We start from the raw sequence: 15,473 nt of genomic DNA, 5'->3' as shown, positions 1-15,473 counted from the left end.
GACAACCTAGCCATATTGTGCCTTATACTCCACCTCTGGCTACACCTATCTTAGCCAATCCAGTTGATCTTCAGCCGGGTCAGCAGTCTCACTCTCTGCAACCAACTCCTCCTACTACAGGGAATCGGTTTCATAACAGGCAACAACAATTTCCACCGCAACAGAGAACTACTAATACTTATGCAAAATTTCGTGGAGATAAGTGCAATAAATGCAGCAATCGGGGCACACTCTAGTGATTGTCGGAAATTCAATGCTTTGATTGGTGAACCTCAGTTCATTAATGAAGTCACTGGTGCGCTTAATGAGTTCGAAGATGAAGACTCACCTGGTGATGACGATGAGTTTGTTGGGATGATTCGTCCATTATTTCTTACTCAACAATGCAAGTCTCAGAGACACAGTATTTTAAATCAGATGTTATATTGGGGGTAAAATCTGCAAGATGATAATTGATAGTGGCAGTGTGGATAATTATATTGCTGATCACGTAGTTAAGAAGCTTGAACTACCAGTAACTTCTCATCCAGAACCTTACACTGTAGGATGGGTTAATGCCTCTAGCACACAGAAGATTACTCTTCAGTGTTATGTGTCATTCTCTTTTGAGGGTTATGAAGACACAGTTCTATGTGATGTCATTAATATGACGGCAACCCATCTTCTTCTTGGCAGACCTTGGCAATACGATCTTCACGCGGTTCACAATGGATTCGAGAATACTTACACTTTTGTTCATAATGGGAAAACCAAGGTTCTTAGTCCATCCAATTCCACTTCAAACTCTTGTGCGCAGACTGATGCTGTCGTAGCCACTGTTATTCGTTCTTTGCACCCACAACATTCTTTACATTCCCATGAAGATTCTAAGCCTATGATTGAGTTGCCTGCAAAGGTGAAGCCCTTATTATTTCAATATAATGTTTTATTTCCAGATGAACTACCAACTGCATTACCTCCTTTACGGAATATTCAACACTGCATCGATTTTATTCCTGGAGCCTCTTTACCAAACCAAGCACACTATCGCTTGAGTCCTGCTGAGCATGAGATATTACAGGGACAGGTAAATGATTTGCTTACAAAGGGTTTGATACGACCTAGCAACAGTCCTTGTGCCAGTCCTGCCTTCTTGGTTAGTAAAAAAGACAATGGATGGAGGATGTGTATCGATTGCAGAGCATTAAATCGCATCACCATTCCTTATAGATTTCCGATCCCGCGTATTGATGATATGATTGATTTACTGTCGGTCTATTATTTTTACTAAGTTGGATTTACGCAGTGGTTACCACCAAATACGCATTCGAGGTGGAGATGAGTGGAAAAACATTCAAGACACGTGAAGGTTTATATGAATGGCTGGTCATGCCATTTGGGTTATCTAATGCACCTAGTACTTTTATGCGACTTATGAATCAGGTTCTCCAACCCTTTCTCAGTAAATTTGTTATTGTCTATTTTGATGACATACTAATTTTTAGTCGCAGTGAGCCAGAACACCTCCAACATCTTTCACAAGTGTTTCAAGTTCTTGCTGACAACTCTTTATATGTTAATTTGAAGAAGTGTACCTTCATGGCTTCTTCAGTAACATTTTTGGGATATGTGATTTCTACTGATGGTATTCATGTCGATCCTTCTAAAGTTCAAGCAATTGAAGATTGGCCAGTTCCTACTTCTATTCTATTCGTGATGTTCGTAGTTTTCATGGTTTGGCTTCTTTCTATCGAAGATTTGTGAAGAACTTTAGCTCTATTTCTGCACCTTTGACTGACTGTCTCAAGAAGGAGAAGTTTGAGTGGACGGAAGCAATGGATAAAAGCTTTATTCTTCTTAAAGAAAAGCTTTGTACGGCACCAATTCTTGCACTTCCGAATTTCAACAAGCCTTTTGAAATAGATTGTGATGCATCTGTTGTTGGTATTGGTGCAGTATTATCACAGGAGGGTCATCCAATTGCATATTACAGTGAGAAGAATTCAGATGCACAAAAGAAATGGTCTACATATGAATTAGAGTTATTGGCTCTTGTTCAATCTCTTAAGCAGTGGCATACTTATCTTATACATAGGGAATTTGTTGTCAACACTGACAACCATGCTTTGAAGTTTTTGAATACTTCTGCTAAAGTTAACAGAATGCATGATCGATGGCTTTCCACACTCAACAAATACACTTTCTCCGTGAGACATAAAAGTGGCAAATTGAATCAAGTTGTGATGCCTTAAGTAGAAGAAGTCATCTATTAAACAATTCGTAATGAGAGTTATGCATTTGACTATATCAAAGACATTTATCCAGAAGATGAGATTTTGGCAAACTATGGGATCAATGCAGTTCTCAAACTCATGGGGTTGATGATTTTCTTATACAAGAAGGTTTTCTTTTTAAAGGGAATCGATTATGTATTCCTCAAGGGTCTTTACGTTTACATCTTATGCGAGAATTACATGGCAGTGGTCTTGGTGGTCATTTTGGGAGAGATAAAACCATTGCCCTGATTGAAGAAAGATATTTCTGGCCATCTTTGAAACGTGATGTACAAAAGTTCGTACAAAAATGCATGGTCTGTCAGAGAGCAAAGGGTACAATTCAAAATACCGGGTTGTATACTCCTTTACCAGTTCCTGATGCACCTTGGGTTGATATAAGTATGGATTTTATACTTGGTTTACCTCGTACTGCTAGAGGTAATGATTCTGTTATGGTCGTAGTTGATCGTTACTCTAAAATGGCTCACTTCGTAGCTTGTAAGAAATCAACTGACGCTTCTAATGTTGCTTCTTTGTTCTTTAAAGAAGTAGTAAGATTGCATGGGGTTCCAAAGTCTATCACTTCTGACAGAGATACAAATTTTTGAGTTATTTCTGGAAAAGTTTATGGATGCGCTTAGGCACAGTTTTACAATTCAGCACAACTTCACATCCGCAAACTGATGGACAGACTGAGGTTGTTAATAGATCACTTGGGAATTTGATTAGAGCTAAGTGCCTGGATAATTGTAAGCAGTGGGATGTGTTATTGCCACATATGGAATTCGCTTTCAACACTTCTGTGAATCGTTCTACTGGGAAAACTCCATTTGAGATTGTGTACTCTAAAGTACCTAATCATACTCTTGATTTGGTAGCCTTACCCACCACACAGAGTACAAACACTGCAGCCGACTTTTTGTAGACAAAGCAACTGAATTACATAATGAAGTAAAATCTAAACTGGAGAAGTCCAATTCTAAATATAAAGAGGATGCTGATAAACACAAGAGGTTTAAAACCTTCAAGGAAGGGGAGCTCGTAATGATACATCTAAGAAAAGAGAGATTTCCAGTGGGTACTTATAACAAAACCAAGATGAAGAAATATGGTCCTTTCAAGGTTTTAAAGAAGATCAATGATAATGCTTATGTTATTGATCTACCAAATGATTGGAATATCTCCAACACATTTAATGTTCAAGAGATTTTTACGTTTCATGGTGACAATGAACTTCTGGTTTGTTTGGACAACTCGAGGACGAGCTTTACTCTAGAAGGGGGGACTGATGCAGGGCATACTACAATTCCAGATGATTCCGCTTAGAGTTTTGGCTTCCATGGTTTCCTAGTTTCAGTCTTTCTTATTTTTAGGATTCTTTTAGATTTCCTTTTAGTTTTCTGTTTCCTTGTTTAGTTATTCTTCAAGCCTATATAAAGGCTAGATTAAGTCTTGTAAGAGCTATCTATTACTCAATCAAATTATTAAACACAAAACTTATCTTTCTCTTCTTGCTTGAATTCTCTTCTCTTCTTGTTTATAGCAATCTAGTACTGCTTTCTTTTACCTTGTTCCACATTATGACTAAATTTTAAAAATAATCTAAAAGAAGGAAAAATTCATGACACCGCATTGTTAGTAAGAAGGTAACCTTTATGAATAGCTGTGTGAAGGGGCGCCGAAATCATCAAAGCTGGGCAAAAGTTGAATGTCAGTGAGAAATGATAGGTTGTTCTGGGTCACCTTGCAAAAAGTTGAATACGTACATACATGACTCCTTTCTCTATTCTCAAACTCTCTCTAAGTTTATTCACCTGCCTCTCACCACTCTCTCTAAAATTTTCTTCTTTGTGTGTGTTTGTATTTTTATTATAAGGTGTGTAGTCTATTTGTGTTTACGCTAAGGACTACTTGTGTACATATTAGCTCCATTATATATATATACCACTCTATTTCAGAAGTTTATATAAACCCCATTGATCCATCTCAAAGATCCCACCTTTCACTGGCTATTTCTTTCTTTCTCTAAATAACTTCGATGTATCTCGTATCCATTAAAGCTAAAAAAGTCAGTTCCTTAAAAAGCCACAAAATCATTAGTTGTACGATGATTAATTAATAAAATCAAAGCAATGAGAATGTCAATGAAATTATGTGAATTCTCAATGAAACATGCAAATAAGTGAAATGCCAATGCCTCACCACCAACCACACTTATATATACCATTTTTAGAGACATATTTTGATGGAGTACCAAATTCATTTTTGCGATACTTGATAAGTCTTACCATTCACAACAGAAAAATAAATCATTGCCCTCAGCTATAGCCACCAAAAAAATCAACTAAGTTTTGTGGGTGCTTAAAAATCTAAAATCACTACAATTCTCGCAGCAATTTGAATTTGCAGCGCTGGCAAATCAAATAAATGGCAATGATTTATATACCAATATCATTTAATCCATGCTGAGGAATAAGAAGAAGAGATTAATAAAAAGGACCAATATCCATTGCCCTTTTTATTCCCTTAGGTCAATATCTTAAAACATGTTGATTTAGTTATAACAGATCCCTGTCACAATACACAACCATACAGTGTTATGAACACAGACAGTTACATCAAGGCTAACTAATTAAGTTAATGAAGGATTACTCTGAAGCACAGAATATTCATTTGATTTGATGTTGGTAAGCAAGATACCAAAATTGAAAAAGGAACTGAAATGATTCAGTTTGTAACCAATATGCAGCATGTTAGTGTACTGACAGTTTCATCAGCATTTGAAATCTTGAAGAACCACTTCTCGTTTATGTGAAGAACAGTAAGAACCATAAACTTGACCAATCATTCAATCGCAACATTAGATTTAAAACCCCCAGTTTGATATACAAAATTAAGCGGTAGAACATGTTGAAGTGAACATTTAACCCCCAGTTTGATATACTTAGAATTTTTTCACTAGAATATTTCGTCAAATACTTGAAGTTCATGTAGAAGAAGTTGTATTTTACACAGTGGGATCCAATTGGAAACACAGAGTAATATAACACTTGAAATTGAGAAAATCATAATTCGAATTCAGGATTGGGAAAATCAATATTCGAATTCGGAACTGAAAATTAAAAAAATGAAATTGGAGAAAAATATGGACCTGAAATAACGATTAGGGTAGAGATTAATGACAGTGGGTGCTGGCGGAAGAGGTTGGTGTTGCTGGTTCCGGTGGTGGTGATGGTGGAATGATTATTGGAATCTGGTTCTGGTGGTGGTGATGGTGTAATAATTATTGAAATCTAATTTGATTGAGAATAACATTATTTGGTTGTACTGCTAGTTATGCTGGTTGGTGCTGCTGCAACCGTGGTGGTCCGTTTTGCTGCTACGATGGTGATGGTGATGGTGATGGTGATCGTGGTGTTGGCTACGATGACGACGGCGGTATGTTGTGCAAGGAAGAGAGCTTTTTTTTTCTTTCGTCTTTCTTAGGTTAAAATTTCATCGAAATTATCCGGACAGGAGGATATGAGCTATATCTAAGATATGTAAGGGTATTTTGGACTTATCAGGTGCACATGACCACCAAAAAGACCCATTTTTTTATTATAATAAGATAAATGATCAGGTGAGGTAATATGTTAACAGAATATGTCAGAGACTTTTGTCTCTTCTGATGTTACTTCTAAGACTATTGCAGGCGAGACCACTACACGAAATGGGTTGAACGGCATTGTCTTATCTGACGGTGATTATTCGAAAATGCTTTATACCCCGCTGGCCCTCCCCACAGGGCCACACTCACATCACAAATGTAAAGGCCCCCTGCTACTTACAGCAGCCCATCAGAAAGAAAATCAATGGTGAGTGATGAAGCCACCTAGTGGCGGAGAAATTGAGGGAGTCATTGTGGGGGACGTAGCAGCTTCGGTGATTATTATAATAATTCAGGTGATAATCCCAATGCTTCTGTCCCACATGATATTAATTTACAAAATGCGTCAGGCCGGGCTCCATCTGGCAGTGTTCGGTTACCTGACAACAGGGTGTCAAAAGTAGTATCTCCTGCTGCCGACGGTGATGCTTCTGACACGGCAGTTCGATGAAGTGATCGGTCCCGTGTTCCTAATACTCGGTTAAGGGATTACGTATGTAATAATATTGAAGAAATAAACCCCAGCACCTCCACTCCTCACTTGTCAACGTCTTCAGATACGTCTTATCCCATAAATAATCATGTGTCTTCTTCTAATTATACTCGTCTTTTAGAGGCGAATATTACTCTTAAAGAACATTCTAGCTATACTGACGTTGTTCGACTTCCCGTTTGGTTTGTAGCTATGTCCAAGTAAATTAATGCTCTTGATAAGAATGGCACGTTGTCTGTTACTAATCTTCCCGCAGGGAAGAATGCTATTGGGTGTAAATGGGTTTACAAAATTAAATATAATTTTGATGGTACTGTCGAGCGGTATAAGGCTCGCTTGGTTGTCCTTGGTAATAGACAGGTGGAAGGAGTGGATTATCATGAAACATTTACTCCCGCAGCTAAAATGTTTTCAGTTAGAATATTTTTAGCAGTCGCAGTTGCTCGTGATTGGGACTTACATCAAATGGATGTTCACAATGCTTTTCTACATGGGGATCTTGATGAGGAAGTATATGTAGCGCCCCCTAAGCTAGCAGCTAACTAATCCAAGAGATTAACTAAATAAAGAGGCACTAAGAATTATATTAATAGTCACTTGTACTCCAAGAGATTAACTAAATAAAGAGGCACTAAGAATTATATTAATAGTCACTTGTAATCCAAGAGATTAACTAAATCCAAGAGATTAACTAATCCAAGAGGAAGTATATGTAGCGCCCCCTTAAACATTCAATTAATAAATCTACAACAAAACTTAACCCAAAAACTAACCCCGCTCAGAATCACATAAATAAGAACTCCTCTCAAATGATACATATACAATAGTCACTTGGTTTGCAAATAGAATATACAACATATTATACATAGCAGAAGACTCAACGCCATAAAGCTTCCGCTGGGTGAGCACATCATCCCTAAAAGGGGTGCCCTTAGGAATAACAACTAGCTTTCAAGTAAACACTAATATGATTCGAAGATAATGCAAGTTTTATCGAAAGTCGTTAATACATGGAAAGACAGTAAAACACAAATTAGAAACTTCTTCAAAGACATCCATAAATAACAGTAAACATCCATGTATGAGATGTGTGTTTCCGCACATAAGGGAAGAGTAATATTGATGCCAATTCCACACCGAATAGGTAATGCTGCGGTGTATCGCCCTAGCCATAGAATACTGAATATATAAAGGAAGAATAATATTGCGGTGTATCGCTCTAGCCGTGTAATATTGTGGTGTATCGCCCTAGCCATAGAATACTGATATTGTGTCGGCACATATCTCATACCACACAAAGCACACAAAGATATGCATGAATTTCACAACACCAAGATTGATTTATAAAACAATAATGAATACAAGAGAGTTCGTTATAGATTCCCACCTCTTTTGATGAGAAGCCTCGCCTACCTCAAGATCCATGATCCATTGGTTAATCCTTGATCGATCGTTTTTAATACAGACTAACTGTTAATCACACAAGAAGTCGAAGAATCTAGCCAAAAGGCTCACACAAGAATCATACAAGTCTATCTAATGGTTCTAAGCCAATTTAAGGTATCTCATTCTCTTCCTTTAACATAACTAATAGTTTACTAATCCAATTAGGCTGATTCCGTAGTCCATAGCTAAGTCTTATGAATATCTACTACTTGTAGAAGAAACCAAAGTATAATTCGGACCACAAGAGGTCCAAAATATTAAACTAGGAAGACTAATATTAGGCACAAGCCCACTTAAGAATCCCATTAAACTAAGGTCCAGTCCACTAGTCAACTAACAGTCAACGTCAGGTCAAAGATCAAGGTCTAAGTCGAGTCATCGGTCTGCTGGTCAGGTCACTGAGTCGGATCGGGTCAAATCCTGGTTACTGAGTCAACTCAGTGAGAAAACTGATTTAAGTAAATCAAATACACATTTAACTCAGACAGATAAACTGAGTCAGAAACACTAGGTCAAGTCAGCTAAGCTGAAAGAACTCAGGCTAAGATTCTAGCACAATTCATAACTCAAATACAACTTCAACTCATAAATTCTTAAGAAAATTTCAGAATGAAATTACAAACACAATTACATCGTAATTACCTGCAATTGCAGCTTTAGGCTTTCACATCTATCACTAACTATAGACCTGCAACTATCATCTCTGTTACACCTTCAACACTCAACCTAACTCTCTAACAACAACATCATTATCACTTCAACCAATTCCATACAACACATCCCAAACAACTTGTTCATCACTAACCCTGTAGCTTCATTACAGCACCACTACCAAACCCAGATCATGTCCCTCAATGAACTGCCAATCAATCTGATATCACTGGCTATATCCAACAACGTCTCAACTCCCGCAAAAAACACAAAATTCATCATATCACATTTTCATATCTAACACAATCCTCACCTGCACCCATTATAGTTCACTTCCATACCAACTCATCAGCACTACCAATTCAACCATCCTCAACTGCCACCACATGTTATGCACACTTTAGAGCCAACACAAACAACACGAGCCACCAACAGTACGTCTCTAACATCCACTTATATCCATTGCAACTTCAAAGCATTCCTCTAAAGCATATCTCAGTTTCATTCATGTCTTCACTGGAATCAATCAATTCACTAATGTCCCCTGCAGCTTCAACATCACAGTTGACACCAACACCACCATTTCAATATTAAGATAACCACCACCACCAATCTGTAACTCCTATGAAACTTATCTCTTTTATACTCAACCCTGTAATTCCATGAATCAACTACAACAACTCAGCTAAATCTCAACTTAGATAACACACACTTCCTGCAACATCTCATATAGCTCATAACCACAACCACCAATCATTCCCTGTCAATTTTTAATTCATTAAGAAACTCATAAACTCAATAAATAACTTGCATTGACTATTACTACTAAGAGCAATTTACCTCAAATCAGTGTTGCTCAGGCAACTGAGGTCGAATTCTTCCTTCCTTTGCCTCAATTGCACACTCATGTCAAACAATAAATACCCAAAAATCTTCATCACCATCTTTGATTTACAGAGGAAACCTAATTCTGTAATTCTTAATAAATCTTCAGAACAAACCCACAACTTCCATCAAACACTAATTAAGAGTAAACCCATTTCTTAACTTCTTCTTGTTCATCCTTAATCGAATTCTCAGAACTAAATTCAGAAACCTTAATTACTCGATTCATCACTGATTCGTCACTGAAACAACTTCAAGGTTCCAATTAAACCACAACCCAATTGTTACTTATCCTTCAACAGTACCATATCATCATCAATTCCTCAAGAACTTCAACCTCAGAAACCCTAACTTCTATTTCACTTTCTCCTTCGAGTATGCATCATCAACGGATAACAACAAACATCACTAACAGCTAACCATGATCCGTTCCACCTTCTACTTTTCATAGATCCCTCATTCGATCTCTCGAATTCGCAGAGGAGAAGAACAAAAAAAAAGAAGGAAAGAGAAATAAGAAACAAAGAAGAAGAATAATGAAGAGAAAAGGAAGAGAAACGAGAGTTATCTTCTCGATGTGTAGATAAGGCCGGCCAAGGTGATGAGACACCCACTCGCTTCGACACGTGCAACCACAAGGGTAAAAACCAAAACTACTATTTTACCCTCCAAAAGCAAATTGATAAATTATCTTCATCTGGTGTCCGAATGACGCGTGCGAGCAGTCCATTTTGTATTACTTTTCGAGATCTATCCAATGGTACTAGTTTCGTATCTAGATCGTTGTTAGATTAAATCCTATTAATTAACCTTTGTGTTAAACTTATCGAGTTATTATCGGCTAATTCGTCAGTTGACTAGTCTAATAGCATTGACGAGATTAAGGGTCCTTACAGTATAAATGCAACTTCCTCCATGATATTCGACTAATTCTCCCGGTAAAGTCCGTTGACTCCATAAATCTCTGTATGGTCTTCGTCAAGCTCCTCGTAATTGGTTTTCTATCTTGCATGTGCACTTAAGGCTTTTGTATTTGTACAGTCTTATGCTGATTATTCTTTATTTACCCTGCGACGATGTGAGAATTCTATTAATGTGCTTGTCTATGTGGATGATTTAATTATTGCTGTGAACAATTCCGCTGCTATTACTTCTTTTAAAGTATATTTAAGCCGTTGTTTTCATATGAAATATTTGGGAAATCTCAAGTATTTTCTTGGTATTGAAATGTCTAGAGGAACTGATGGTCTATTTTTATCTCAACGAAAATACACATTGGATATTTTGTCTGAGACTGGACTTCTTGGAGCCAAACTAGCTACTTCACCAATCGATCAACATCATCGTTTAGCTCTTGATTCATCCCAGTATCGTCAGCATATTGGACGCTTAATTTATTTGACCATCACGCGTCCTGAATTGTGTTACTCGGTGCCTGTATTGGATCAATTTATGCAGTCTCCTAGGGTGTCTCATTGGGAAGCTGCTCTCCGAGTTCTTCGTTATCTAAGGGGTCATCCTGGCCAAGGGATTGTTTTATGCAAGGATAGTGCTCTTCAACTTATTTCTTATTGTGATTCTGATTGGGCCTCCTGCCCTCTTAGCCTTCGTTCGCTTACTGGTTACTTTATTGTAGAGCCCCCTAAGCTAGCTGCCGAGTAATCCAAAATATTAACTATAAAAGAGGCACTAAGAATCTAAAACATCTAATTAAACAAATAGAAAGAAGTTCTAAACAAAGACTAACCCTAGCCTAAACCCTCTCTGAAATAAATACAAGAACTCCTCTCAACTGATACATATTTAATATTGAGTTGATTTACAAATACAATATATAAACATCAATATAAACATAGCGGAAGCTAACTAACTAACGAAACCAACTCCTTGAAGCTTTCATCGCCACGTGCACGTCTTGATCTGTCTCTGAAACTGGAAGTGGGAATTGAGTGAGCACATCATCCCGAAGGGTGCCCAGTAGAAATAACAACTAACTTTCAAGTAATCAGTAGAATGATTTAAAGACAATGCAGGTTTTGTTGAAAACCGATAAGCGGAGATAATAAGTAGACATAATTATAAAGTTCTACCAACCAATCATTCGACACATATTCACAACATAAATAATAGTTGAGCGACATAATCTTTTGGAGTAGTAAGGCGTGACTCTTGCGGATTCTTCAATGATCATTAAAACGCCATGAGGTTTGCGGCCCCGTAGTCAAATAAGATTTGTGCCTTACCAGTACCTCATTATACGTGCACTCTACATAACAAGTATCTAAAGATAAATAACGTTGTTTACCAAAACATAATGTAATAGCCAGCTTTTGGAAGTAATTTAAAAGAACAGTAAACATACATGCATACAAAATAGTCCCCTCTATGAAAAAGTATTCCATAGGATGCTTTTACGCCTCCTATGATAATATTGGACACCTCAATACCCAGTTAAGGTTACCCTCCAGGCCTATTTAGTATTGGATGTTTACGCCCCTACACAAGTGCTTAAAAACTAGGTATAAAATGCGGTGAAGGAACTCATTCTATACATCAATCAAAAGGAAACCCTCTTCCTTTCATGCTAACAATAAGTAAAGAATGTAACTACTTTCCAGTCAATGGAAAAAATCACCTTTTGAAAATAAGTGAATACTCCCAAAACACATATATTAGTTGTTTCTAAAGATTCAATCCCATCCCAAAGTATAAAATAAAACTAATTTGTATTACACACAAGTAATACATGCATACGCATATCATATACTAACAAAGATATGCATGAACTTCATAATAGATAGATTTGTAAAACAATAATGAATACAAGAGAGTTCGTTATCAATTCCCACCTCTTTTGATGACAAGCCTCGCCTACCTCAAGATGTTCAATCCATTGGATCATCCTTTAAATCGTTCGTTGTCAATACAGATTAACTCTTAATCACACAAGCATTATAAAGATTAGGCAAACTCATACAAATCTCTAGTCAAAGACTAAGTGAACTATCTAATTGATTTAAGCCCATTTATGGTTCTATACCTTTTCATTATCTATCTTTAGCACATCTAAAAATGTACTTATTCAATTAGGTTGGTTCTATAGTCCATTAGATATGTCTTATAATTATCTACAATTCTGTAGAAGGAACTAAACGCTAATTTAGACTATAAAGGTCCAAAACATCAAACTAAGAATGCATGGCACTAGGCCCAAGTCCACTAGACTCGTCCATTACACAAGTGTTGACCCAACTGGGTCAACTAACGGTCACTGATGGTCAAATGGTTCAAGTAACGGTCAACGTCCAGTCAAAGGTCAAAGTACAAGGTAAATGGTCAAGGTCAAGTCAACTAAGTCAACTCAGGTCAAAATATGTAACTCACTGAGTTAACACTGATTCAACTCAGTCAGATAAACTGAGTCAGCTAAACAAACCGAGTCAGCTAAACTAACTAGGGTGATTAACAGGTCTAATTCTCAAGAACACAACCAACCTGATTCTATTCAAAACATCAATTCATTCAAAAACATAGAACTTGTTTGTTTGCAGCTGACTCGGTGTCTGAATCTGAGTCAATCCCTGACTCGGACCGAGTCAGCAGTCAGACCGTTTGTTTTCCATTTTGAGTCAGATCTGACTCGACCTCTGACTCAGACATAACCCCTGACTCGGACTCATTTGAGTCAGGTAACAAAATACCCCTGACTTATGGGACCAACCCACTGACTCACTTATTCCCGAGTCAGATGAGTCAGATCTGACTCAAAACAAACATATCGACTCAGATCCAGATGAGTCAGGTGATTTCACTCAGATCCAGATGATTCAGATCCAAACGACTCAGATGAGTCAGGAGCAAACATACATGGTGATAATTTTATAACTCAAAAAGAATTTAACCTAAACTATACAAAACCAACTCTATAATCTAGCAATACATTCTAAGTACTCCCATATCTCTAATCACTGAACCAATACTTCTGCAATTCTAACTTCATCTAATCTAAGCTTAACCTCAGCTTCCTCATCATCCCATTCCATCTTCATTTGTACCCACAACAACATCACAAATACCTCTATAACTTTATAATCAATAGTCTCATCACCACCAGATTCAACAACAACATCATAGAAGCAACTCAACACAACACCACACCCTCAGAATTCACCTACAAACTAACTCCATAAATCGTGACATGTAATCGATTCCATAGCCAGACATTCGACACATCTTCTCAAGCAACACTTCCCATTCATTTCAGCTTCAATTCATCTCAGTTCAATACTTCTACCTGCAATTTCATTTCATTAGAGCTGCAATCTTCTTTATCAGCACCAACAGTTACATCCCAACACAACTAACCAGAACAGGATCACCACAACCAAATCCAGACTAAACCAGACTCTTACATACACATAAAGACACTTACCTAATTCCCTAACTCATTCATCTAAAAACATCTTCTCCATAAAAATCCCAGTAAGCTCAAACTCCAGTCACTTCCAATATCAGTTCTTCATGCCCCTGCCAGTTCAATAACACTATCACATCCTCAAGCCAAGACCACAACCATACTAAGTCAACCTCATCACGACCAGTGATTAAATATCCATCTCCACCAGAAACATCAACATCTTTATAATCAACTAAATATTCTAACTCAGTAACCCTAATTCCTAACTGGGGAAGAACAACAAAAAACCTAATTCTTCTATAAGATCAAATTAAACTTCATACAACCCTTTCTATCCTGAATAACAACAAAACCATCAAATAAATCCGCAAAACAAACTCAATTTCTTAAAGAAAACAATTAAAACAGAAACCCCAAATTCAATCTTCGAATTACCTTTCTCTGTGAATTCCACATACAATAATCGATTCAACACAGTCATCTTCAGATATTCCTTGATCTCTACTCAACCCTCACAATCTCATATTTCAATTTCATCTCTCAAGACTTTTAGAATCGCCAGAGGCGAGAACAGAAGAAGAAAGAAAGAATAACAAGAAAAAAAAAGAAAGAGAAAGAAGAAGACAGAATGAGTTTCTCTCGACACGTTTTAGAATAAAACCAAATAGAAATTATCAAGGCACCCAAGAAACGAATAAGGGCAGCCCAGGTCGGTTTGTCTAAAAAGATTATTTTTGCCTTCATACAAATCTGATGTTTCCTTCTTCTTCGTCTGGTATCCAATTGACACGTTTGTGTAATCCACTTCACATAACTTTTCGAGACCTATTCGATGGTACTAATTTCGTATCTAGATCGTTGTTAGATTAATTTCTATTACTTAACTTCGTCTCTAATTAATCGAGTCATTAGCGGCGTAGTCGTCTCTTGACTGGTCTAAAAGCGTTGACGAGCTTGAGGGTCTTTAAATTTATGTTTTTGGGAGGCTCACCTATATCTTGGAAGACAAAGAAGCAATACACTGTATCTCGTTCTTCTGCCGAGGCCGAGTACCGTTCCATGGCTCATACTTGTAGTGAGCTTACATAGCTAAAGGCATTATTGAAATCTCTAGGTTTTTTCACTCTCAGCCTATGCGCCTTTACTGTGATAGTCAATCTGCATTCATATTGCTGCTAATCCTGATTTTCATGAACGCACCAATCATATTGAGATTGATTGTCATTATGTACGTGATCAAATTCAGTCGGGCACTATTATTACTTCTCATGTTTGCACAACCGCTCAGCTTGCAGACATTTTCACCAAAGCTCTTGGACGTCCTCAGTTCGAGTTGCTTGTTCGCAAGTTGGGCATTCCTGATCTCCATGCTCCAACTTGAGGGGGATTATTAAGATATATGAATACTTATACATATATTGTATATATGGTTAGGAAATATGTTAGTTAGGAAATATATTATTTTTGGTTTTAATCTGTTTTTGGGTTTCTCCCTATTTTAGACTTGGAGAATCCGATTTTAATGGCGGAAGCTTTTTGATAATACAAAACCTTCATCTTCTCTACCTGTCATTTCAGTTAACAAATTCTTTTGGGGGAGGGGAAGGAAGGTTATTCCTAACTAGGATAGATAGATGAGGGGTGTCCTGGTGGGCGTAGAAATAACTAAGTTACCTA

The 15,473-nt window shown here is 37.3% G+C and overlaps 1 protein-coding gene and 1 long non-coding RNA gene across 2 annotated transcripts; one reads left to right on the top strand and one right to left on the bottom strand.

Moving 5' to 3' along the window:
• Window positions 1-8,405: 8,405 nt before the first annotated feature.
• On the bottom strand, window positions 8,406-9,912 carry LOC113322252. Its single transcript, XR_003347087.1, has 2 exons — window positions 9,335-9,912; window positions 8,406-9,254 (listed from the first exon to the last, which is right to left on the bottom strand). It is a non-coding gene; the product is annotated as an uncharacterized LOC113322252 (long non-coding RNA).
• A 694-nt stretch (window positions 9,913-10,606) lies between these two features.
• On the top strand, window positions 10,607-11,041 carry LOC113275077 (uncharacterized mitochondrial protein AtMg00240-like). Its single transcript, XM_026524517.1, has one exon. The coding sequence runs from the start codon at window positions 10,607-10,609 to the stop codon at window positions 11,039-11,041; it is 435 nt and encodes a 144-aa protein (XP_026380302.1).
• The last annotated feature ends 4,432 nt before the right edge of the window (window positions 11,042-15,473 follow it).

The sequence above is a fragment of the Papaver somniferum genome, chromosome 1 (assembly GCF_003573695.1).
Source record: "Papaver somniferum cultivar HN1 chromosome 1, ASM357369v1, whole genome shotgun sequence".
NCBI classification, from domain to species: domain Eukaryota; kingdom Viridiplantae; phylum Streptophyta; class Magnoliopsida; order Ranunculales; family Papaveraceae; genus Papaver; species Papaver somniferum.
The sequence above is the reverse complement of the archived record's forward strand: the minus strand, read 5'-3'. Positions and strand labels throughout refer to the sequence as shown.